Below are 23,801 nucleotides of genomic sequence, written 5' to 3'. Positions count from 1 at the left end.
ATTGTTACAGCACAGAAGGAGAGCATTTGGCCAATCATGTCTGTGTCAGTTTTCTGAATAAGAACCACTTTTTGTTTTATTCATTCATTTGTTTGTATCTCTATAGAACTGCCTTGGTTCCATATCCCTCAACACCTTCCTTTAGCAAACAATTTATGAATGAGTTTTGAAATTCACAATCCATTCCCAGCCCCAACAGCTTTTTGTGAGACGAGAAGTTACAGACTTTGATGAAGCATGATATCACCAGGCCTGATCCGCTGTCATTTTAAGCTGATGTGCCCTTGTTTGCACTTGCTGGCATCAAAACTAGAGGAAATGGTCAGGACCAAGGCAAGAAAATAATCAATTAATGTCTGATAGCTCCGGGCCAGAACATGACATGCTTTGGCTTGTACTTCTGTTAATTTAAACATACAACTTAGAGAAGGCTCCAGAGAAATAGGGCAAAGTATGAGCATATTGCAAATCTGCATTCACAGTTTTCTGTAGCTTGTTCAGCAGAAATGTCTTGGCAAAGGTCAGGTGCTTCAAGAAATTGCTTTTGAGTACAGAACTTAAACATTGCCACAAGGAATCAAGAAATTAAAGGTTTTCATATTGCACTCATCAGAACTAGGGCACAAGGAACAGACTTGAGAAAAGGGACACCAATTTATGAGAAGAGGATGCTGCATGTTTAGGGCAATGAGTTTCAGCAAGAGCTGTTGATCTTAATGCTCAGTGTAGGCTGGCAGAGTTTGAGTGGTTAAGCTGTTGTCATTGTGAGGCCAAAGCAACTAGCTGTCTCCTTAATCTCTTCTTGATTAAAAAAAATGGGACAATGTAATTTGCCTAATTTGATCAATAAGAACTTACCTGCCTGGGCCTCATGGCGGAATCCTTGCAAGAAATTCAAGACAACTTAGACTTAACCAAAAATAACCTAAGATTCAATCAATTAATTTCCTCACTCCAAAGAAAATAATCTTGTCTTCTTAAGCCTGACTGACTAACTGATGTCTGGTAAGACACTGTTAATATCCTCACTGTATGCCCCCCTGGATCATAACATCTCAACTGTCCTGTGAAAAAAAGCGACATTCCTTATAACACTGCTGTAAATTATTTGTTTCAGCGAGAATATAATGCTTGATTAGGGATTGACACATCTGATGAAAACGCTGGGTGTGGACGGAAGTACTAAGATTGACGAGAGAATATCTCTTTTACCCATTCCATGGCTAAGTGTTACCTCTGGTTAAAGAAACCCAAAAGTTTTGAATCTCTGCTCATAGATTCAGGGTCAGTCAAGGCACATAAGTTTCAAAATTGACAGTCTTCTGACTGACAGCTGAATATTGAACTAAATAAAAGACATTGAGACTGCACCCAATGAGCTGTCAGTCAATACTAATCAGAAGTTTTATTTCTGAAATATTTTAAAGGAAAAATTTAGGAACCTTTTTACCTAACTCTGTCACTGGATAGGATCTCAGAACTCAGAGTGAACTTGGTAAGTTATTGCAGTAGAAGTAACATGTTGGTGGCTTTTTTCATTTTGTCTGCATGTTTTCATTTTGTCCTTTCATCTCAGACAAAGGAACGCAGCCAGCTCTGGGACAAATCTCTTCAATGTGCACAAATTTAAATCGTCAGAGGATTGCAAATACATTTCCTAGAAATACCTTCAGCACAGCTTCAAAGTACAGTCAATTTTTCAGGGAGAGAACATGGAGAAAAAGAGCAGATCTTGGATTGAGCATCTGAACATTTCATTACACTGATAAGTGAGGACTCATACCTGAAAATTATGAGCAACTTTACATGCATCGTTGAGAAAGTGTTGGACTGAAGCACACAACTTCCTAAACCTGGTAACTGTGATCTTCTCTGTGGATCGAGCAGACTGTTTCTCAACCCAAGGAATATAAGCAAAGAAACAATTGTGGTTTTAATTATGTTCCCTCCACAGCCACCATCTGCTACCTACACACATGCGGCATTAGGCAATCTCAACAGGTTGGCCATACATCCTGGTTAATTCTCAGCCATTCAAGTGAAACAAATGTTCCTCTCCGAACAGCCACTGAATATTTCAATATTTCAGCTCCTATCATGTTAATTCAATCAAATGTTTTCCAGCTACCTCTTCTTTTTGTGGTCATGGCAATTTGAAGCCACTTTCTTTGCTAAGAATGACAGGTGAATTTTTGGTGGGGCAGAATGATAATGAATACTAGTCGATCTAAGTGGTGGAAAGTAAAACTTTTTGGACACCTCAATGCTGAAATTCTGGAACATCCAACACACCCATCTAATGCAGAAGTTGCTGGAAAAGAACAGTTCTGAGGAAGGGTGTGGAAGGGTCACTGGACCGAAACGTTAACTCTGATTTTTTTTCCACAGATGCTGCCAGACCTCCTCGGCTTTTCCAGCAATTTCTGTTTTTGATCCTGATTTACAGCATCCACAGTTCTTTCAGTTTTTACACCCATCTAATGTTCTGTACAGAATACAACTCAACTCTGTCATTCCTTTTCAACTCACTGTCAACATATCCTTCCACTCATTTCTCCATCATGCGGTTATCTAGCCTTCTGTTCATTCCTCAACCCCTCTGTTCTCCCCACTCTCTGGGTTAAAATGTTTTTGCTGAGTTCTCAATTAGATTCCAGAATCCTCTTCCAGTTATCGTCCAAGTTACTGTGTTACTTGGTATTCAGATGGATCTGAATTGTCCAACATGATCCTTTATGCAAAACTCAATAAAAGCAATTCCTGGGCTGGTATTTTAATTTTATGTCTCTGCCAAATATCCTTTCAGTGAAGAAGGATCTAGGCCCAAAATATCAGCCTTCCTGCTCCTCTGATGCTGCTTGCCCTGTTGTGTTCATCCAGCTCTACACTTTGTTATCTCCTTTCAATAAAACTGGCTCACAAGTCTGGATTGGATCCATACTTAAAGTGCAAAGATGAAATGACAAAGCTGTGATTGGCCTTGAGGCGTGCAAGAAGGCATTTCAGCTCCTTGAGGCTGTGTGCAATTGAATTATATCACTGATCTTTATCCTGATTTGCGTGCCTCATTCTCATTTTCCAAGCAGGAATAGACTTTAATCCAGCACTGCCTGTCCCCACAAACATGTTGTAAAAATATTGCACAAGGAGTCAACTGTCAAAGTTCATTCCTGTCAGCAACACATCTATTCTTGAGCTCCAATAGCTAAGCACAATTTCATTTGAAGGTTTGGGTTGCAGTGATATCCAACATCCACTCTGACTACTCATACTGGGAAGAATGTTCCAAACCAGTGGCAGTTAGGAATAAAGATTTTTTTAGGGTGATAGGAAGAAAGATATTGCCAAGTTCACCAAATGCCTCAGGAAGTCACAGCGACCTGATTGAGGGTGAGAATACTTGATGGAATATAATAACTGAAGTCAGGATAATATTGTCAGCTTCTCACAAAGATGATTAAAGGGAACAGGCTCAAGATTGTGAAGGCAATTTTAGCACACCATAGGCCCAGTGGCTGAGTATCAACAAGTTGAAAGGAAGACACAAGATTGTCATTAGAGCTCTGCATTAATTTTCTTGACCCTAGCCCTATCTTAGAGTGCAATAAGGAGATGACGAGATTGGTGTTCTGCATGGTGACAATTGAAGCCTTCCTCAAAAAAAAATCCTGTCAAGACATAGCTGTCAGATTTATTCTAATCAAATTGAATTGTCATCAGTCTTAGCTCAGTCAGTGTATTCAATATTATGATGTACGCTGGGTTTTGGACCCGTGTAGTTCTGCTACATGTTGTGTATGGTTCTCAGCTCAGCTCATAGCACTGGGAAGAAGCAATTTTTCATGGACAGAGTGGCCAAAACATCCTGCTTTAGTGGCAGAAAAATTGCCTGGTCCATCAACAATACGTTGAGCTCATTATGAACATTGAAATGTTACAGGCTACAAAGAAATCGGTGTGTGGTGTGAAGCACAATGCTGACATCTCCATCTGCAAGCAATGGAACCAGGCCTTTTTGGGCATCTTCCAGGACCCCACTATCGGATTGCTTTGATTGACGACTCCCACAATAAAGTCCTGAGCTAACATTGTCCGAAGTGAGCATCCCAGGTTCAATAGATCAGTATTCTCAGATTCAATGTGGCATTGGCCAAGTACACATATCTCCTTACAGGAAAACACCTCCCCATTAAACTGCCCTCATTCCATAAAAATGAAATCAAAATAGAACACTGGGGAAATATGTATCTTCAGCACTCTCAATGGTGTTCTCATGTATCAGGCCTCAATCATCTAATCACTGCAGTGTGGAAGCAAGCCATTCAGCCTACTGAGACCACACCAATCCTCTGAAGAGCATCCCCCCAGATACACCTCCCTACCCTAACCCTACATTTCTTGTGACTAATCCATCTGGCTTGCACATCCCTGGGCACTATGCGTTATTTCGTATGGGCAATCCAGCTAACCTGCATACCTATGGACTGTGCGAGGAAACCGGAGCACCCGGAGGAAACCCATGCAGACACAGGGAGAACGTGCAAATTCCACACAGACAGTCACCCGAGGCTGGAACTGAACCTGGGTTCCTGGTGCTGTAAGGCAGCTGTGCTAACCACTGAGCCACCGTGCCATAGAAACATGGCAAGCATGTTTCTGCTGTCAAGCAATTCTCAAGCCTTTGCTTCAGAGAGCCTGTAGGCAGAGGACTTGACACCCTCAATGTTTATCCCAAAGGTATAAAAGAAAACAGAGTGTTATTTTGCCAAGAGATCGAACTGAAGTTAGGATTATGATGACAAATCCATATTCCTGATCAATGTTCATCTATGTACTGCCACAGGACTTCTGACTAAATTGCCATTTCAAATATATCTCCTGCCTAAATGCTGTGGAACCGGGGGAAAGAAACAACACAAAACCAGTGAAACTGGGAAATGAATGGTCTGGGCAGACTGGAGTTATATTTTCAGAACTACAGTTTTTTTGCTGTTTTTGAAGCACACATAGAAAGCACACCAAACATGTTTACCTGAGAAGGTCCCTTTGGCAAGGCATTCTTTGACACGGTTTGCCCGCCTCACGTGGAAGGCTTTGGTAATCTCTTGGTTCATGAAGGCCTCATTGTTTAAAATATTGGCGACCATCATACGCAAGTCAAAAACCTCCAGCAGCTCTGCAATGTGGGCTATCTGCATCAGCTCCTTCTCATTCTCATCCAGCTGGCCAGTGTACAAGTAACGCATGACAGCGCTGAATGCATCAGGATGAACAGAGTAGTCCATTCTGACAACAGTCATGAGCCGACTGTTCAACGTGATGGGATCTTCTGCCATCTCTTCCTGGATGCTGATGAAAGCTCTGCTCCATGATGACAAAATCTTTCTTCTTTTGAGCCATGATTTTGCTCTTGCACTATGATCACAGGCATTGAGTTTCAAGATACCATCGCTGGTAGAGGCTCGAAGATTGGATAGTGGTTGGGTGGCTGGAACTTCATCTGTGCTTTCACTGACATCAAAACTGGCAGCTCTCATTAAGTATTCCCTGCCCTGCCTGTCATTGTGGCTCATTGCTCTTCCACTACCAGACTCTGGCTCTTCACTGAGGTCCATTAGAAACAAGTCATAAAATTTAGAGGAGGAGGTAGACAAATAAATCTTGTGAGCGTAGATTTTAACCTTGTCCTGAAGCACCAGGATGACATCTGCGCAAAGAGGATTGGCCAACAGGTGGGCAGGATGCTCTTCATTGGTTTTGGGGGGATCTGGGACAGTGATGAGGGGGGGAGGTGGCTTCGGAGGTAGGAATGGAGCCTGGAGTAAAGGCTTTTGAACATTCCTCAGATGTGACTTCCAGAACTGTAGATGCCGCCTGGAAATTAAGGCAGCTCTGATGGCATTATCGAAGACATCCTTAATGCCAAACTGGGCCACCACGCTGGTTTCATAATAGGGGATTCCCAATTCTTTGGCTACCTCACGACCCTTTTCTGGAGGTAAAATCTCATTGTGTCGTATTGGCCTGTGAATGCATAAAACCACAATGTAAGCTTAGTAAGATTAACTCAAAACTACTACTTAGGTCTTCTCACTTTTTCTCATTGCTTGTAAAGACACAAATTGTAAAACTTATTGGAAGCATCAAATCATGATGTTTGATGTTTGCAACTGCACTATGATTTTAATCTCGATTTTCTAAACAGGAAGAACACATCACATTTCAGAAAGTACATATCAATATTGTAACCATGCAGGTTCATCAGTCAACCTGCATTGTAGTTCATGATACTTTGACAGAGTGGGATAGATCTGCAGCACTAACAGAATGCACCTGAGATCTGATAATTGAAACAACTCAGAGGTACTGTGAAAGAAACGAAGTAGAATGTTTAAAGATACAATGCCGAATACAGCTGTAGTCATTAAGCATTTGAGAAAATGTGAACTATGCAGTTCTGTAGTTTGAGAAATTAGAAAATACCATATCCAGTCTCAGGGCCACCAGTCATTCCAATTTGCTCAGCCAGTTTCTCATTGACACCAAAACCAACACAATCAGCTGGAAAGGTCTTCCATTTCAGGGGGATTAAAGAAAAATAAATCCTGTTTACTCCAGAATTTAGAGGGTTAAGGTGTGATCTGATCAAAGTCTTCAAGATGTTGACAGGAAAGGACAGGGGAGATACAGCCGAATACATTCACTTGTCAGGGATTGGACAACTAGGGGACACAGTCTGAAAATTAACACCAGATCATTCAGGAGGGATTTTAGGAAACACTTTTCCACTGAAAGGGTGGTACAGTTTGAAACTTTGTTCTACAAATGGCAGTGGATGCTGGATCAGTTGTTCATTTTAAATGTGAGCCAGATACATTTTTGTTGACCAACAGTGTGAAGGGTTATGGGCCAAAGGAAGGTCCATGAATTACCATTCTGATTGAATGGTAGCACAGGCTTGAGGGCCTGAATGGCCTGTTCCTGTGTCCTATGACCCAAATAGAAGATTGAAGCTGATCATCACAAAGTCTACAGGGTAACGTTGGGCAGTACAAACTGACTGTGTCTAAGCGATTTCCCATCACGAATATGCTACCTCATCCCCATATGCTTCATCCCAAAGACGTTCAATTTATACCTTCAATGAAACTGAATATTTTCTGACACATTTGGCAACTAATTAGATTGTTACTGACCAGAAACCAATTCTCCAACTTTAACCAATGTATTGCCAGCTTTGTGTGAGTAACAACAAGCTTTGTATGGTGCAAAGCATTGAGAAAACCTTCAAATAACTTGGGCAGCAGTTGTAAACATTCAGTTGCAAATATTCCTTCACCACCATCAGTATTCATCCGTGTAATTCTTAATCTCTTGCTAAACATACATTAAACCAAGGCTTTTCAATGAACAAGGCTGTTCACCAACAGAGCATCAGTTGATTTGGGAGTTAATAATACACAATTGCTACTTTGTTGGAGGGTAATGGTGAGACACACAACAAGATGAGAAGTCATGTTGAAAGGTGCTGGAAGTCTCATCTTTCTTTGTTTTCATTTGCAAAATCAAACAATTGTAAATGAGTCAGGCTCTCAAATCACATCCTTGATGTATTCTCTAATTTTCTCTTCATGGGTTTCTCCTCAATGCCTCTCAATGATGTTGCTTTGCACTGGGATGAATCACCTGACAGTACTGCATCCAAGAATGCAGGGCTGCAACACAGTAAATCTGACATAATTCTGCTTCCATCCAACCTGGGTAAGGTTTCCTTCCAATACTTCACCCAGCTGACCGGAGCAGCTGTTGTGAACCCAGGCTCACAGACACACATTTCAATAAGACTTTCTGCTTATGAATTCAACGAGCGAACTCAACCGAACTTTGAGGGAAAGGTTCTTACAGTTGGTTGTAATTTGACCAGACACTAAACTGGAACCACAGAATGCATTTCATCACTTGACTTGAAGATAGGCAGCGAGTACTGTACCTTGCAAGAGGCCTCCGTGCACGATTAACCGCTTCCAAGTCAGTGTATCGCAAGTCCAACTGGCAGCCAACCAAAATGACAGGGGCACGTGGACAGAAGTGCTTAATCTCCTGGTACCACATAGTCTTAACGTGATGCAAAGAGTTGGGGTTTGCAATGGAGAAACAAAGCACGACCACATCAGATCTGAGCAAGAGAGAAGAAAATCACCCATTACAATTCCAAAAGAACTAGAGACTGCACAGTGATATAATGCTTGTGCACCCAATGGATGTGTCAGAAACCTCAGTGCCTGCATTCTCTTGCATATATACAACAGACCATTCAGCCTGTCTGGTGGATGCTGGTGTTTAATATTTTATGTGAGCCGATGCTATTTAATCTCAGCCTATCACTCTCTTCTTGCGGCCTTCTCTTTGTGGTTTTTTATCCAGCCTCCTCTTAAATGCAGCCATAATTTGCTGAATGACTAACTATTCTTTGTCGAATTCTGTAGGAGCTAAGTACTGCAATATCTCGCTATGTCTATTACTGAGGTGAACACTGATTGCTTGCAGATTAAATCATTGCAAGTTGGCTGCACTTACCAACAAAGACTTGAATTAAAATACATTGAATAAAATAGTTGCAAAGGAAACTGCTCCTTGATTGGCACCAGTTGAAGTCTGAACTGAGTTGACTTCATTGGCCAGGTTTTCAGAATGATGCACAGCTTGTCTGTAGAGCTAAAGGTTCCCAGTGCAACTGATTAACGCAGCAGAGAAACTGCATCATTCCGAAAGTGTACTTTATCACCTGAGGGCTGTGATTCCCCAGATTCACAATGCTCTCATGTCAGGTTTGTTCAAGAAATACTGAATTACTCAAAGGACTTCAGTTTGGCACAAAATCCTAAGTTTCATTTCATGATGGTTGATCTGGAAAACAAATCCCACAGAACATTGTGAGACATGTATTCACAAAGGTGAATAAGTCTTATTTTCACTTTTGATTTGTGGTGGAATGTAGCTTATAGAAGGCAGATTACTCTGAAGATCATAGAGTTCTCATGCTTGTTTCCTCCACGACTAAATGCTTTAATTGGAAATTGGAGGAGAGGCAGTTTCCCACTCAAACTAGTTCAAGAATAATATCTTCACCTTTTGCATTGCTGTACCTGCCATAGGCAAAGCGCCTGTCCTTGTGATGATCACCAAACGTATCCCAGAGCCGCAATGAAACACTGACGTCGTCAACCACATCGCGTGAACGTTCCAGAACCTTTCAGACAAAAAGCAAACTGAGGAGGTGATCTTATACAACTTAAATCCCTTGTCTTAAAAGTGTCTCCCCCAGTCCCCACTGCGTAATGATTAGTGCAAAGGAACGGCAAATAAACCACACATTTCTTCCATGCACAGTGCTGTAGGGGTTAGCACCCAAATGTAGTAGAGTAGGGTTTGAGTTGATTTAGCATACAGCGTGCTCACCCAATATTCAGTTGCACTCATATTGAACAATGTTACCTAAATACTAGAGTGTGGGAGAGAAGAAACTGTCTCGGGTGCATAATAATGGGATTGAATCTTGAATTCTGCTTCAAGTTCAGTCATAAAAACACAAGGGAGACATTCACGTTGGTAACAGCATGAAGGCAAACTACAAGGTTGATTTCTGATTGTCAAAGTCTGAGGTGTAATTTTCCGAATGGTGCTATTGGTGACATCATCAACGTGTGGAAGATAGTTATGAACATGGAAAAGGATGCAACCGGAACATAACTGTAAATTAAACTGAAATAGTCAAACAGGGGAAGATAGATACAAACTGTTGAAAAAGATACATCAAGGATTGATGCCAGCAAACGAAACATGTTTTGACTTTAAATGATCTCAGTAAAACGGTAACAAGTTTATTTTTTATTCTTTTTTTTAAGTCTTGGGAATTTAGAATAATGGGAACGGAGGTCAGGGCAGTTGAATGTTCCTCCTGCAGAATGTGGGAGGTAAGGGTCACCACTAGTGTCCCTGCTGACTACATCTGCGGGAAATGCACCCAACTCCAGCTCCTTGAAAAACGCGTTACGGAACTGGAGCTGGAACTGGATGAACTTCGGATCATTCAGGAGGCAGAGGGGGTTATTGAGAGGAGTTACAGGGAGGTAGTCACTCCTCTAGTACAGGAAAAAGGCAGATGGGTTACGGTCAGGGGACGGAAAGGGAACTGGCAGGCAGTGCAGGGATCCCCTGTGGCCATTCCCCTCAACAATAAGTATACCGTTTTGGATACTGTTGGGGGGGGATGACTTACCAGGGGAAAGCAGTGGGGCACAGGTCTCTGGAACACAGTCTGTCCCTGCTGCTCAGAAGGGAAGGGGGAAGAGGAGCAGAGCATTAGTCATTGGGGACTCCATAGTTAGGGAGGTTCTGTGGGGATGAGAGAGACTCATGGTTGGTGTGTTGCCTCCCAGGTGCCAGGGTGCATGATGTCTCTGATCGTGTTTTTGGGATCCTTAAGGGGGAGGGGGAGCAACCCCAAGTCGTGGTCCACATTGGCACCCACGACATAGGTAGGAAGAGAGATGGGGATTTAAGGCAGAAATTCGGGGAGCTAGGATGGAAGCTGAGAGCTAGGACGAACAGAGTTGTTGTCTCTGGTTTGTTGTCCGTGCCACGTGCTAGTGAGGTGAGGAATAGGGAGAGAGAGGAGTTGAACACGTGGCTACAGGGATGGTGCAGGAGGGAGGGTTTTGGATTCTTGGATAACTGGGGCTCTTTCTGGGGTAGGTGGGACCTCTACAAGCAAGATGGTCTTCACCTGAACCAGAGGGGTACCGATATCCGGGGGGGGGGGGATATTTGCTAAGGCTGTTCGGGTGGGTTTAAACTAATTCAGCAGGGGGATGGGCACCAAAATTGTAGTTCGACTATAGAAAAGGTTGAGAGTAGGGTGGTCCGAAATAAAGTTTCAGGGAAGCAAGATGGCACTGGCAAGCAAGAAGTTGGTTTGATGTGTGTCTACTTCAACGCCAGGAGCATCCGGAATAAGGTGGGTGAACTTGCAGCATGGGTTAGTACCTGGGACTTCGATGTTGTGGCCATTTCGGAGACATGAATAGAGCAGGGACAGGAATGGTTGTTGCAGGTTCCGGGATTTAGATGTTTCAGTAAGAACAGAGAAGATGGTAAAAGGGGCGGAGGTGTGGCATTGTTGGTCAAGGACAGTATTACAGTTGCAGAAAGGATGTTTGGGGACAACTGAGGTAGTATGGGCTGAGGTTAGAAACAGGAAAGGAGAGGTCACCCTGTTGGGAGTTTTCTATAGGCCTCCGAATAGTTCCAGAGATATAGAAGAAAGGATAGCAAAGATGATTCTCGATAGGAGTGAGACAGACAGGGTAGTTGTCATGGGGGACTTCAACTTTCCAAATATTGACTGGGAACACTATAGTTCGAGTACTCTAGATGGGTCAGTTTTTGTACAGTGTGTGCAGGAGGGCTTCCTGACACAGTATGTAGATAGGCCAACAAGGGGCAAAGCCACATTATATTTGGTACTGGGCAATGAGCCTGGCCAGGTGTTAGATTTGGAAGTAGGTGAGCACTTTGGTGATAGCGATCACAATTCTGTTATGTTTACTTTAGTGATGGAAAGGGGTAGGTGTATACCACTGGGCAAGAGTTATAGCTGGGGGAAAGGCAATTACGATGAGATTAGGCAAGATTTAGGGAGCATAGGATGGGGAAGGAAACTGCAGGGGATGGGCACAGTAGAAATGTGGAGCTTATTCAAGGAAAAGCTCCTGTGTGTCCTAAATAAGTATGCACCTGTCAGGCAGGGAGGAAGCTGTAGAGTGCAGGAGCCGTGGTTTACGAAGGAGGTGGAATCTCTGGTCAAGAGGAAGAAGAAGGCTTACGTTAGGATGAGATGTGAAGGCTCAGTTAGGGTACTTGAGGGCTATGAGGTAGCCAGGAAAGACCTAAAGAGAGAGCTCAGAAGAGCCAAGAGGAGACATGAGAAGTTGTTGGCGGATAGGGTCAGGGTAAACCCTAAGGCTTTCTATAGGTATTTAAGGAATAAAAGAATGACAAAAGTAAGATTAGGCCCAATCAAGGATAGTAGTGGTAAGTTGTGTGTGGAATCAGATGAGATAGGGGAAGTGCTAAATGAATATTTTTCAACAGTATTCACTCTAGGGTGCAGAGGAGATTTATGAGGATGTTGCCTGGTATGGCGGGAAGGTCTTACGAGGAAAGGCTGGGGGACTTGAGGCTGTTTTCATTAGAGAGAAGAAGGTTGAGAGGTGACTTAACTGAAACATATAAAATAATCAGAGGGTTAGATAGGGTGGATAGGGAGAGCCTTTTTCCTAGGATGGTGACGGCGAGCACGAGGGGGCATAGCTTTAAATTGAGGGGTGAAAGATATAGGACAGATGTCAGAGGTAGTTTCTTTACTCAGAGAGTAGTAAGGGAATGGAACGCTTTGCCTGCAACGGTAGTAGATTCACCAACTTTAGGTACATTTAAGTCGTCATTGGATCAGCATATGGACGTACATGGAATAGTGTAGGTTAGATGAGCTTGAGATCGGTATGACAGGTCGGCACAACATCGAGGGCCGAAGGGCCTGTACTGTGCTGTAATGTTCTATGTTCTATGTTCTATTGGTTCGCCAGTGCGGTCCACATTAATGAACAGGTAAAACACCATGTCTTTACAGAGGCAAACTTGGGCTTACATTAATAATGCCACTAATGTCCACTTGAGTTTGCAATTAAGCATTCCTGAGTCTCTATTCAAGTTAAAGCCTTCATCTTGAAAAGCTCGAAGGCTGTTGACCATTGTATGGCCCATGTATCAGCTTTATATTGGTTCAACTAGATGCTCCTGACAAACAATCTGCATTCAATATCAACCTTTGATGATTTTGGGACTTACTGGACTGTTTCCCAGCTAAAAATGTATGACTGAAGTGTCATCATCCTTCCATTTAAGAGAAACGATGGACATGCAGCAAACAATTCATTTTGGTGTGATGTACTGAAGAGGACTCACTGCTGTAACACAGAAAAAGCAGCACTCCACTGAGCACAGCAAACTGCCAACAAAAGCAATGTAATAATAAGCAGATAATCTGCCATTTTGACTAATATTGTATTTCCTTTTTTGCTTGAGACCTATTATTGACATGACATTCTGGGCCTATGAACACGTTCCAAGTATTGCGTCATCTGAGAGACAACATGATACCTTGTCTGATGATTACACAGATTATGGACAAAACTAGTGAAACAGACATTACAGTTGCTGAGAGATAAGTCTTAGCCAAGACACCACACTGGGAAAACTTCCCTACTCTTCAGTGAATGAAGATTGCTATCTGGGAGGGCAGACAGGGCCTCTTTTTCACAATTCACCTGAAAAATAGCACCTCTAATACTGTTGCACTCCCTCTGCATCTGTAAACCAGAGTCGATTGTGCGCTCAGGAAGTCTCTTGTGGTGTTGTGGTAATCTTCCTATATCTGAGGCAGGAGGCCCGGGTCCAAGTCCCACTTTCTCAGAGACATATAATGGCATCACTAGACAACTTGAATGGGACGTTATCAAAATTATGTGCCCAGGTTTCTGGAGCAGGCCTTGAACCCACAACGTTCTGACGGAGGTGAGAACATTACTGACTGACGTATAGTTCCAATGTAATGACCTCTTCAGTTGTATTTTCCAGATTATTTGCCTTAATGTCAAATTAATTCTCTTTCTTGTCCCGGTGATACAACTATTTTTCATGCTTCATGGTTTTCAATTCTGTACAGATTTATTGAAGTCATAAATAAATTTCAACACCAATTTACACTTGTGACTTATTAGTGAGTCAAAGCAAATTATTCTGTCATTCACAAAATCAAATTGAGGATACTGGAGCTTTTTAATTACTGTACTGTACCTCTAATCAATAGATCAACAGTTTAGATCGCACCATGGCTGAATGTAATTTAGTAAATCTGACTCAAGTTCATCAAACTGAAGTGAAAGTTCGTTCTCTCTCCACAGATACTGCCTGATCTGCTGAATACTTTCAGCATTTTCTGCCTTTATTTTGAAATTCAAGTGTCTGTCGTGCTGTGCCATTGTTTTCCGCTCAAATATACATAAGAAAAATAAACATTTGCAACAATAACTTATTGAGTCATACAGTTATATGGCAAGAAAAGTCCATGCTGACCAGACATTCCATCTGACCTAGTCCTATTTGCCAGCATTTGACCCATATCCCTCTCAACCCTTCCTATTTGTACACTCATCCAGATACCTTTTCAATGATGTAATTATACCCACCTCAATCATCTTCTCTGGCAGCTCGATTCATACACCCACCATCCTCTGCATGAAAAGGTTGCCCCTTAGGTCCCTTTTAAATCTTTCTCCACTCACTTTAAATCTTTGCCCTCTAGTTTTGGTCTCCCCTACCCTGGAATAAAGACCTTGGCTATTCACCCTATCCATGCCCCTCGTGACTTTGTAAACCTTGATAAGGTCACCCCTCAGCCTCCGATGCTCCAGGGTAAAATACCCACCCTATTTAGCCTCTCCCTGTAGCTCAAACCGTCCATACCCAGCAACATCCTTGTAAATGTTTTCTGAACCCTTTCAAGCTTAGCAACATCTTTTCTATAGCAGGGAGACCAGAATTGAATGCAGTATTCCACAAGTGGCTTAACCAATGTACTGTCCAGCCGCTACATGACATCCCAACTTCTATACTTAATGTAATGACCAGCAAAGGCAAGAGTACCACATGCGTTCTTTAGCACTTTGTCGAATTGCAACTCCACTTTCAAGCAACTATGCACCTGCACCCCAAGGTCCCTTTGCTCAGCAACACTCCTCTAGGCCCTACAATTAACTATGTAAGTCCTGCCCTGGTTTGCCACATGAAAACGCAACACCTCACAATTATCTAAACTCCGCCACTTCTCAGTCTATTGGCCCATCTGATCAAAGTGCTGATGTACTCTGAGATAATCTTCTTCACTGTTCACTACACCTCTAATTTTGGTGTCATTTACAAACTTACTAACAATACCTGCTATAATCACATCCAAATCATTTATATAAATCATGAACAAGTTGACCCAGTACTGATCCTGTGGTACACAACATGTCACAGATCTCCTCTTAGCTTCTAGCCAGTTTTGTATCCAATTGGCTTGCACCTGGTGGATCCCATGTGATCTCACCTGACCAACCATCTACCATGTGGAACCTTATCGAACACTTTGCTCAAGTCCACAGAGTCAAAGTCTTCTGCTCTGTCTTCATCAATCTTCTTTGAAACTTCTTAAAAAAACTCAGTCAAGTTACTAAGACATGATTGCCCATTATATCTAAAGCCATGCTGATTATCTCTGATCAGTCTTTGACTTTCCAAATGCATGTAAAATCCTGCCTCTGAGAATCCCCTCCAACAAGTCATCCATCACTGACCAAAGCCCCACCGGTCTATAGTTCTATGGCTTTTCCTTACAGATGTCCTGAATTAACGGCAGAACATTAACTAACCTTCAGTCTCCCGGAACCTCCCCCATGGTGATCAATGATCCAAATACCTCAGCCAGGGACCCAGCAATCTCTTCACTAACTTCACACAAAATTCTGGGAAGCACCTGATTAGGTCCTGTGGAATTATCTATCTTGTTGTGCTCTAAGGTATCCAGCACTGCCTCTTCAGTAACATGAGCTCTTTTCAAAACATCACTATTTATTTCTGCAAGTTCCCTCACTTCCATGTCCTTCTCGACAGTAAACATTGATGCAAAGTATTTGTTTGATGTCTCAACCATCTCCTGCAGGTCCACACATTGACAACCATATTGATCTTGAAAGGAGCCCTATTCTCTCCCGAGTTACTCTTCTGCCTTTCATGTATGTGTAGGATCTCTTTCGAATCTCCTTAACCCTATTTGCCAAAGCTATCTCATGTCCTCTTTTTGCTTTCCTAGTTTCCGTCTTAAATAAACATTTTCTGTCCTTATACTCTTCCAGGGATTCACTGGAATACAGCTGTCTATACCCGACATAAGCTTCCTTCTTGTCTTTACCAGAGCCTCAATCTTTTTCATCATCCTGCATTCCCCACACCTACCAGACTTGGCCTTCACAACATGAATTTATATAGCATCTTTAAAGTAATAGGTCATCCTGAATGCTTCACAGAGAATACTGAAACCAAATGTAACACTGAGTCACGAAGGAAATATTAGATCAGATAGCCAGAAGCTGAGTTAAACACACAATGTTTAATGTGTGTCCTAAAACAGGAAAGGGAGGGAGAAAGGTGAAGGAGGACATTGAGCAAATTGTAGAGCTCAGGGAGAAAGCAACTGAGTCATTGCTGCCTTCCTGTAAAGACCCAAATTTCACGTAATGAGAACCACTTGGTCCTACGTAACTGACATACATGGAAGGCTACACTAACCCTAGGGGTAAGTAGAAACTAAGTTATACAAAAATACAAATTGCTGGAGAAATTCAGCTGGTCAGGCAGCATCTGTGGACAGGAACAGAGTTAATGTTTCTGACACCTTTCTCACAAAGGTTTACTGGATTCGAAATGTTGTACCTGTTTCTCTGTCTGCATATGCTGTCAGACTCCCTGCTGAGTTTCTCCGATACTTTGTTTTTGTTTCAGATTTAGAGCATCTGCAGTCTTTTTCATTTCATGGAAAAAACATAATGAACATTCAAAAGACAAATGAAATGGCAAAATGCTCAAAGTGACAGCAAAAATCCCAGTTCTTATGACAGTGCATACATATAAACACACACAGTGGGAGCCCAAGGGGGCCATTTGGCCCTCAAGGCTCGTCTGCCATTCAATAAGTCAATGGCTGATCAGACTGTGGCCTCAACTTCTCTTTCCTGCCTACCTCAATGCCTTTTGATTTGCTCATTAGTCAAGAGTCCGCATGCATTTGCTTGAAGAATGTTTATTCACCATGCCTCTGCGGCTCTCCAGGCAAGATAATGCTGCAGATTATTGACCCTCAGAGAGCAAAAATATTCTCTTGTCGTCTGACTTTAAAATACTTCACAGATTGTTAAACTGTGTCCCTGATTTTGAGTCGTTCCCACAGCATCCAGCCAGTCAAGTTCCCTCATCTTATTTTGACTCTAAATTCATTTAAATGCACACAGAACATAGAACTGTACATCATAGTACTGGCCCTTTGGCCCATGATGTTGTGACAAACTTTTACCCTAAACTTAAGGTCTATCTAACCTCCACCCCTACCTGATACTATCAGCCATATGCCTATCTAATAGCCACTTAAATGCCCCCAATGAGGTCGAATCCACTACCCTCTCCAGCAATGCATTCCATGCCCCTCCCACTCTGAGTAAATAACCTACCTCTGATGTCTCCCCTATACCGACCTCCACTCACTTTAAAACTATGCCTCCTCATACTAGCTACCTCCACCCGAGGAAAATGTTTCTGGCTGTCCATCTCCTGGGCTCTTGTGATTCAGTGGTTATGCCCCTACCTCAAAGCCAGGAGGTATAGGTTCATGTCCCAACCGCTCAAAAGGTGTGGTGTAACAGATGGGTTTAAAAAATTTAAATTCCCTGCCTTTATTTCCTGCATATTGCTAGATGATTTTGCTCACGATGTGTTTAAATTAAGAAAACAAAGTACAGACAGGTGGACAGTTCAGATTGGATGGTCACTTAAGGACACATTAGGAAATAAGAATGGAATGGAATCAGGGGATGTGCATTTGTAATGTTTCACTTTGTGAATAAGTCTATTCCAAATAAAGATTAGCTTCACACTGTTCCTTCAACTAGCTATCTGGAGTAAATAATGCATCTATATTTAACATCTCATGTCCTTAATATTAGCAATCGTAGAATGATACAGGATGAAGGTTCTTCAGTCCATCATGGCTGTGTAGTGAAATATATTGCCTATTTTAATGAGGTACAGAAAATGCTGGTAGACATCAAGTTTGGCAGCATCTGCAGGGAAGTGTTTCCCAGCACTGACTTTGTGCCAGAAGTATAAAACTTTATAGTTCTACCAGGCTTTTATCAAGTACAGATGCAGGAAAAGTGATAATGGAAGGAAAAATCAAAAGACTACTGATAGGGTGAAAGACTGGAGTGATTGAAAAGGGATGAATGTGTAAGGACAAAAACAAAAGAGGTTAGAAAATGTACTGGACATGCAAAAAGAACAGAAAAGGGGTAGGGGAAATGGAAAAAAGAGCTAAATGAGCAGTAAATGAGAAAAAAGTGTTATTGACAACACCTGCTTTCCGCAGGAGCAGGAATTGTTGAACACAGCATTAATTTCACATGTCACAAAGTGCTGGAATGAAAGATATGGTATTGTTCTCTGAGCATCCATTACTGGTTAACATTCTTCTGCACAAGATCCTGCTTTTGCAATATTTGGGCTCTGAACACCAACCTCAAAGTTAAAAAGGTTTCACAAATTATCTGAAATGAGTTGCACAGCACTACAATGAAGTGCATGTTCTACTTACCTCCTGGCACACACGGTACTGATCAATGGCCCAGACTGTTGGTACATGAGTGGCCAATAGTTGGTATTGTGTCAGGGTGGCATTACATGCTCTTGCACAGATAAGCCTGGTCTTCCCTACTGCGTTGTCGCCCACGACCACACACTTGATGGTTTCTACATTTGGTCTTTCATAGTCCATGTTTGTATCCATCAACCATGGGCTAGACATGATAAACAAAATGATCATATTAAAAAAAATGCACAAACTGGAAAAGTCAAAATTATTTTTTCTTTCTTCCCACCAGAGTTTGCAGACAAAAATGCCATTCAGTACATGGTGTTGTGCCAGATCTTTGCTGGGACAGTGCAAAAATTTAACCCATTGCTCTGCACGCTCCTTCTTGAGCTGTACACATAATTTTGCAACAATCTGAGACACAATTGCTGCTCTGATAAATCAAAGGAATCATGAGGTTTTCTACATGAAAACCATGATGCCCTCTCAAACAATTCATTGGTTTGAGATGACCTGAAGTTATGAAAGGTGCAACATCATCTTTATTTGCAAGAATGCCATTTTAGAACAAATTTAATATGAGAAATAGAGCTGAATTACATTACGTTCCAAAAATCTTACACAGCTCAGTCACCCACTTGACAACAGATAAAATTTTGTTCATTTGGTCACTAAACATAGCGGTGATTAAAAGCACATTGCATTCTGGTGATGTTGCAGCATCCTCACGAAACAGGCAATACCTTCTGAAGAATATCAACACCTGTAGCAAACACATTGACAGAATGCTTAAACTGGAAAGAAAATTTAATGTCTTATAGAGAAAATCGAACAAACTGTGTGGACTGTATGTAACTCAGGAAAGCTTGAGTGTTTATACTGACACCTGAAACTGCATTGTAATCTTACATGCCAGCTGGTATTAATAAATAGCACAAATATTTATCATGTGTTTATTGAGCATACAATTCCTTCCAGTATCATGTATGTTTAAGAGAATATTTCTCTTAATCTGATGTTGCTAGCAGATTTCTCTTTTTTCTGACTAAGTATACGGCTGCAATTTTCCATTGATTTAACTGACTGGATGAAAGATTGTAGGCAGACAATTGCATAGGTGCGGTGACCTAGCTTTTGATATGGTACACTGGCCAGGGCGTGTCATTACTCTAAAATGAGTCTTGATTAAATTGACACACTGCCTGAAAAGCCCAGTCATGTTTGCAAGCACACTTTCAACAGATGGATCAAGATCAGGAGCAGGAGAAGCCGAAATGGTTGCCCCTTACTCCTGGACAAGAACCTGGAAGGTTCTACAGCTTGTGCTGCCAATCCATCAGCTGACTCAACATTGGGCAGCGATGGAATTTGGGATCTCTCCAGCTTTCTGTGACACAACTGATCCTGAGATAAACAGACTGCCTTGCCTGCTGGATCAACATATTGACCATTATATAATAACCCAAAGATATTGAAGACAGAGCTGGACTTATGATTGGCACATACATTATTGATCTTAAGGTGGTACGGTGGCTCAGCAGTTAGCACTGCTGCCTCACAGTGCCAGGTACCTAGGTACAATCCCAGACTTGGGGACTATGTGCTGTTTGCATATTCTCTGTTGGTTTCCTCCAGGTGTTCTGGTTTCCTCCCACAGTCCAAAGATGCGCAGGTTAGTTGGATTGGCTATGAAGATTAGCCATAGCATCTGGATGTGAGTTTGCTCGCTGAGCTGGAAGGTTAGTTTTCAGACGTTTTGTCACCATTCTAGGTAACATCATCAGTGAGCCTCCGACAAAGCACTGGTGTTATGTCCCGCTTTCTATTTATCTGGTTAGGTTTCCTTGGGTTGGTGACGTCATTTCCTGTTCTTTTTCTCAGGGGATGGTAGATTGGCTCCAAGTCAATGTGTTTGTTGATGGAGTTCCGGTTGGAATGCCATGCTTCTAGGAATTCTCGTGCATGTCTCTGTTTGGCTTGTCCTAGGATGGATGTGTTGTCCCAATCAAAGTGATGTCCTTCCTTATCTGTATGTAAGGATACGAGTGATAGTGGGTCATGTCGTTTTGTGGCTAGTTGATGTTCATGTATCCTGGTGGCTAGCTTTCTGCCTGTTTGTCCAATGTAGTGTTTGTCACAGTTCTTGCAAGGTATTTTGTAGATGACATTCGTTTTGCTTGTTGTCTGTATAGGGTCTTTTAAGTTCATTAGCTGCTGTTTTAGTGTGTTGGTGGGTTTGTGGGCTACCCTGATGCCAAGGGGTCCGAGTAGTCTGGCAGTCATTTCGGAAATGTCTTTGATGTAGGGGAGAGTGGTTATGGTTTCTGAGCCCGTTTTGTCTGTTTGTTTGGGTATCTGAGGAGTTGCAAATGGTGCTGAACACTGTGCAATCACTGGGGAACATCCCCAATTCTGACCTTCTGATGAAGGGAAAGGCATTAATGAAGCAGCAGAAGATGGTTGGGTCCAGGACATGATACTAAGGAACATCTGTAGAGATGTCCTGAAGCTGAGATGATCAACCTCCCATCTTTCTATGCATCAGGTATGACTCCAACTAGCAGAGAGTTTGCCCCTGATGTCTTTGATTCCAGTTTTGCTAGGGCTTCTTGATGCCACACTCAGTCTAACGCAACCATGATTTTAAGGGCTGATCTCACCTTGTGAACTCAGCGCTTTTGTCTATTTTTGATGTGAAGATGTAATGAGGCCAGGAACAGGTGGAACCCAAATGGAGTGTCAGTGGGCAAGTTAGTTCTGGTTAGGTACTGCCTGGTAGCACTATTCATTACCTCTTCCATCAGTTTACTGATGATGTAGGGTAGACTGATGGGGTGGTAATTGGTCGGGTTAGATTTGTCCTAATTTTTGTGCACAGGACATATCTGGGAAATTTTCCACTTTGTCAGGGAAATGCCAGTGTCGTGACCATATTGAAACAGATTGGCTAGGGAGTGGCAAGCTCTGGAGCACAAGTCTTCAGTACTATCACTAGAATGTTGTCAGGGGCCCCAGCCTTTGCAGCATCCAGTGCCTCTAACCATTTCTTGACATCATGTGGGTAGAGTCAATTTGGCTGAAGAATGGTATCTGTAATGCTGAGAACCAGTGGAGGCCAAAATGGATCATCTATTTGGCACTTCTGGCTGAAGATTTTTGCAAATGCTTCATCCTTATCTTTTGAACTGATGTGTTGGGCTCTTCCATCATTGAGGATGGGAATAGTTGTGCAGCCTCCTCCTCCAGTGAGTTGCTTAATTATCCATCACTATTCATGACTGGATGTGGCAGGATTGCAGAGCTTAGATCTGATCTGTTGGTTGTGGAGCTGATTTGTTCTGCCTATCACTTGCTGCTTATGCTGTTTGGCATGCAAGCTGTCCTGTTTGGTCGCTTCACCAGGCTAACACCTCCTTTTTAGCTATGTCTGGTGCTGCTCCTGGCATGCTCTCCTGCCCCCCCCCTCCTTAACCAAAGTTGACTCCCTGGCTTGACGGTAATGGTTCAGTGCAGAATATGTTGGGCCATGAGGCTGCAGATTATACTGGAGTACAAATTCTGTTGCTGTTGGTGGTCCATAGCATCTCATTGGGTGCCCAGTAGGGAGTTGCTAGATCTGCCTCTGGTACCTTAGACATGGAAGGAGTCTATGTTTAAGAAGGTGCAAGGAGCACCGATCAAGCAGATTGCTTTTTCTTGGATGGTGACAAGCTTCGTCAATATAGTTTGAGATGCATTCATTTATGCAAGTTGAACATAATCCTTCACACTCTTGACATAAGCGTGGCAGATGGCCTGGAAATTTGGGGATCAGTAATGTGCAGTGCTTGTGGTAAAAGTAGGTTCTTATGTTGATATAAATGTACCAGTCATACACAAGGATAGGTGAAACAATTGTGCCCAGTGTAAGTGATGAAACAAACATTTGAAAATGCTTTGTTGCAAGTTCAGAGGTTCTGATTAATCCCTGGAATGAGTGGGTTCTGTTCTAGGAATAGGTTGGGCAGACTGGGCTTGTTTCCATGCAAGTTTAGAAGAGTGAGGGGTGACTTGATTAAAGTGTGTAAGGTCCTGAATGGTCTTGATAAGGTGGACATGGATATCTGGGCACATTGCAGCATGGTATGGCAACTGCTCTTCCCAAGATTGCAAGAAATGACAGAGTCCTGAACATGGCCCAGTCCATCACACAAACCAGCCTTCCATTCACTGAATCCATCTATCTTTCCCACTGCCTCGGTAAAGCAACCACATTATCAAGAAACACTCCCACTCCAGTTATTCTCACTTCCACCCTCTTCCATAAGGGAGACATAAAAGTTTAAATGCATGTTAGGTCAGATTCAAGAACAGCTTCTTCCCTACTGTTATCAGACTGTTCAATAGACTTCTCAAGTGTTAATGTTGATCTCTTTCACTCTGCACCTTTTCTGTGGCTGTAACACTGTGTTCTGCACCCGCTCTGCTACCCTGATGCACTTTATATGGATATGACCTGCCTGTATAGAATGCAAAACAATACCTTTCACTGTATTTCATTACATGTGACAATAAATCAAATCAAATTCAAAGATCATGTGAGTGAATCTGGAACAAGAGGGGGTCACTGCTTTTCATTTATGGGCTGCTCTTGGCGGTTTGTGTAACTTTGGAACTCTGAGCCAATGTTGAGGCCATTGATATTTCATCAGAATGGATTTCTGTTTTTAGACAATTTTTAAAAGCTCGCTGCTTTTAGCCAATTGAAGCAATTTGTGGTTTCTATTCTGGATCACCATGAGTACTCGTGTGGAATAATTTAATTGCTATTGGACAAAAAGTGGCCAAGTGTCAAAAGGTAGAACGTAAGGTGGACAATTACAGTCCAAGATTGTATGTTGCTCTTGTTGGTTTGGGGTTCTTGCTTATCAATATTTGATGGCAGAGGAAGCCATTTGAAACAGGTCACCATTGACAGATGATTCTCTTTTTTATTCTTTCTTGGAAATCTGCCAAGGGCCAAGGTTTACTGCAATGTTGTTGATTTGGGGCCACTTTAGAAGTTTAGAAGAAAAAGATCGTTTTATTTTCAAAGAGTAGAGGGCAGTCAGATTCAACCATGTTTGCAGTACTAGTTCAGTGGACTTGTGTTCCAGAACTTCTCATGACCCTAGTCAAGAACAACTGCAACAATGGCACCCATCTAACTATTTGTTAGTTTTATTCAGATCTATTCAATCCACAGAAAGCAGCACTATTCCAACCTGGCCAATTACCTCCCCTTTAGTCTACACTGATCAAC

The 23,801-nt window shown here is 42.3% G+C and overlaps 1 protein-coding gene across 2 annotated transcripts in view; it reads right to left on the bottom strand.

Moving 5' to 3' along the window:
- Positions 1 to 23,801, bottom strand: part of LOC125448087 (rho-related BTB domain-containing protein 2-like) — a 69,880-nt gene that overhangs the window by 32,298 nt on the left and 13,781 nt on the right. The window contains exons 2-5 of one of the 2 annotated variants that reach the window (XM_048523099.2): positions 18,524 to 18,725; positions 9,147 to 9,250; positions 7,991 to 8,176; positions 5,033 to 6,024 (exon numbers count right to left, since the gene is read on the bottom strand). In XM_048523099.2, the coding sequence (XP_048379056.1) occupies positions 5,033 to 6,024; positions 7,991 to 8,176; positions 9,147 to 9,250; positions 18,524 to 18,715 (1,474 nt within the window). In that variant the 5' untranslated portion in view covers positions 18,716 to 18,725. Of the gene's footprint in view, positions 1 to 5,032; positions 6,025 to 7,990; positions 8,177 to 9,129; positions 9,251 to 18,523; positions 18,726 to 23,801 lie in introns of those variants that run through there. The other variant, XM_048523100.2, reaches the window with a different exon arrangement.

This window comes from Stegostoma tigrinum, chromosome 40 (genome assembly GCF_030684315.1).
Source record: "Stegostoma tigrinum isolate sSteTig4 chromosome 40, sSteTig4.hap1, whole genome shotgun sequence".
Classification (NCBI taxonomy): Eukaryota; Metazoa; Chordata; class Chondrichthyes; order Orectolobiformes; family Stegostomatidae; genus Stegostoma; species Stegostoma tigrinum.
The sequence above is the reverse complement of the archived record's forward strand: the minus strand, read 5'-3'. Positions and strand labels throughout refer to the sequence as shown.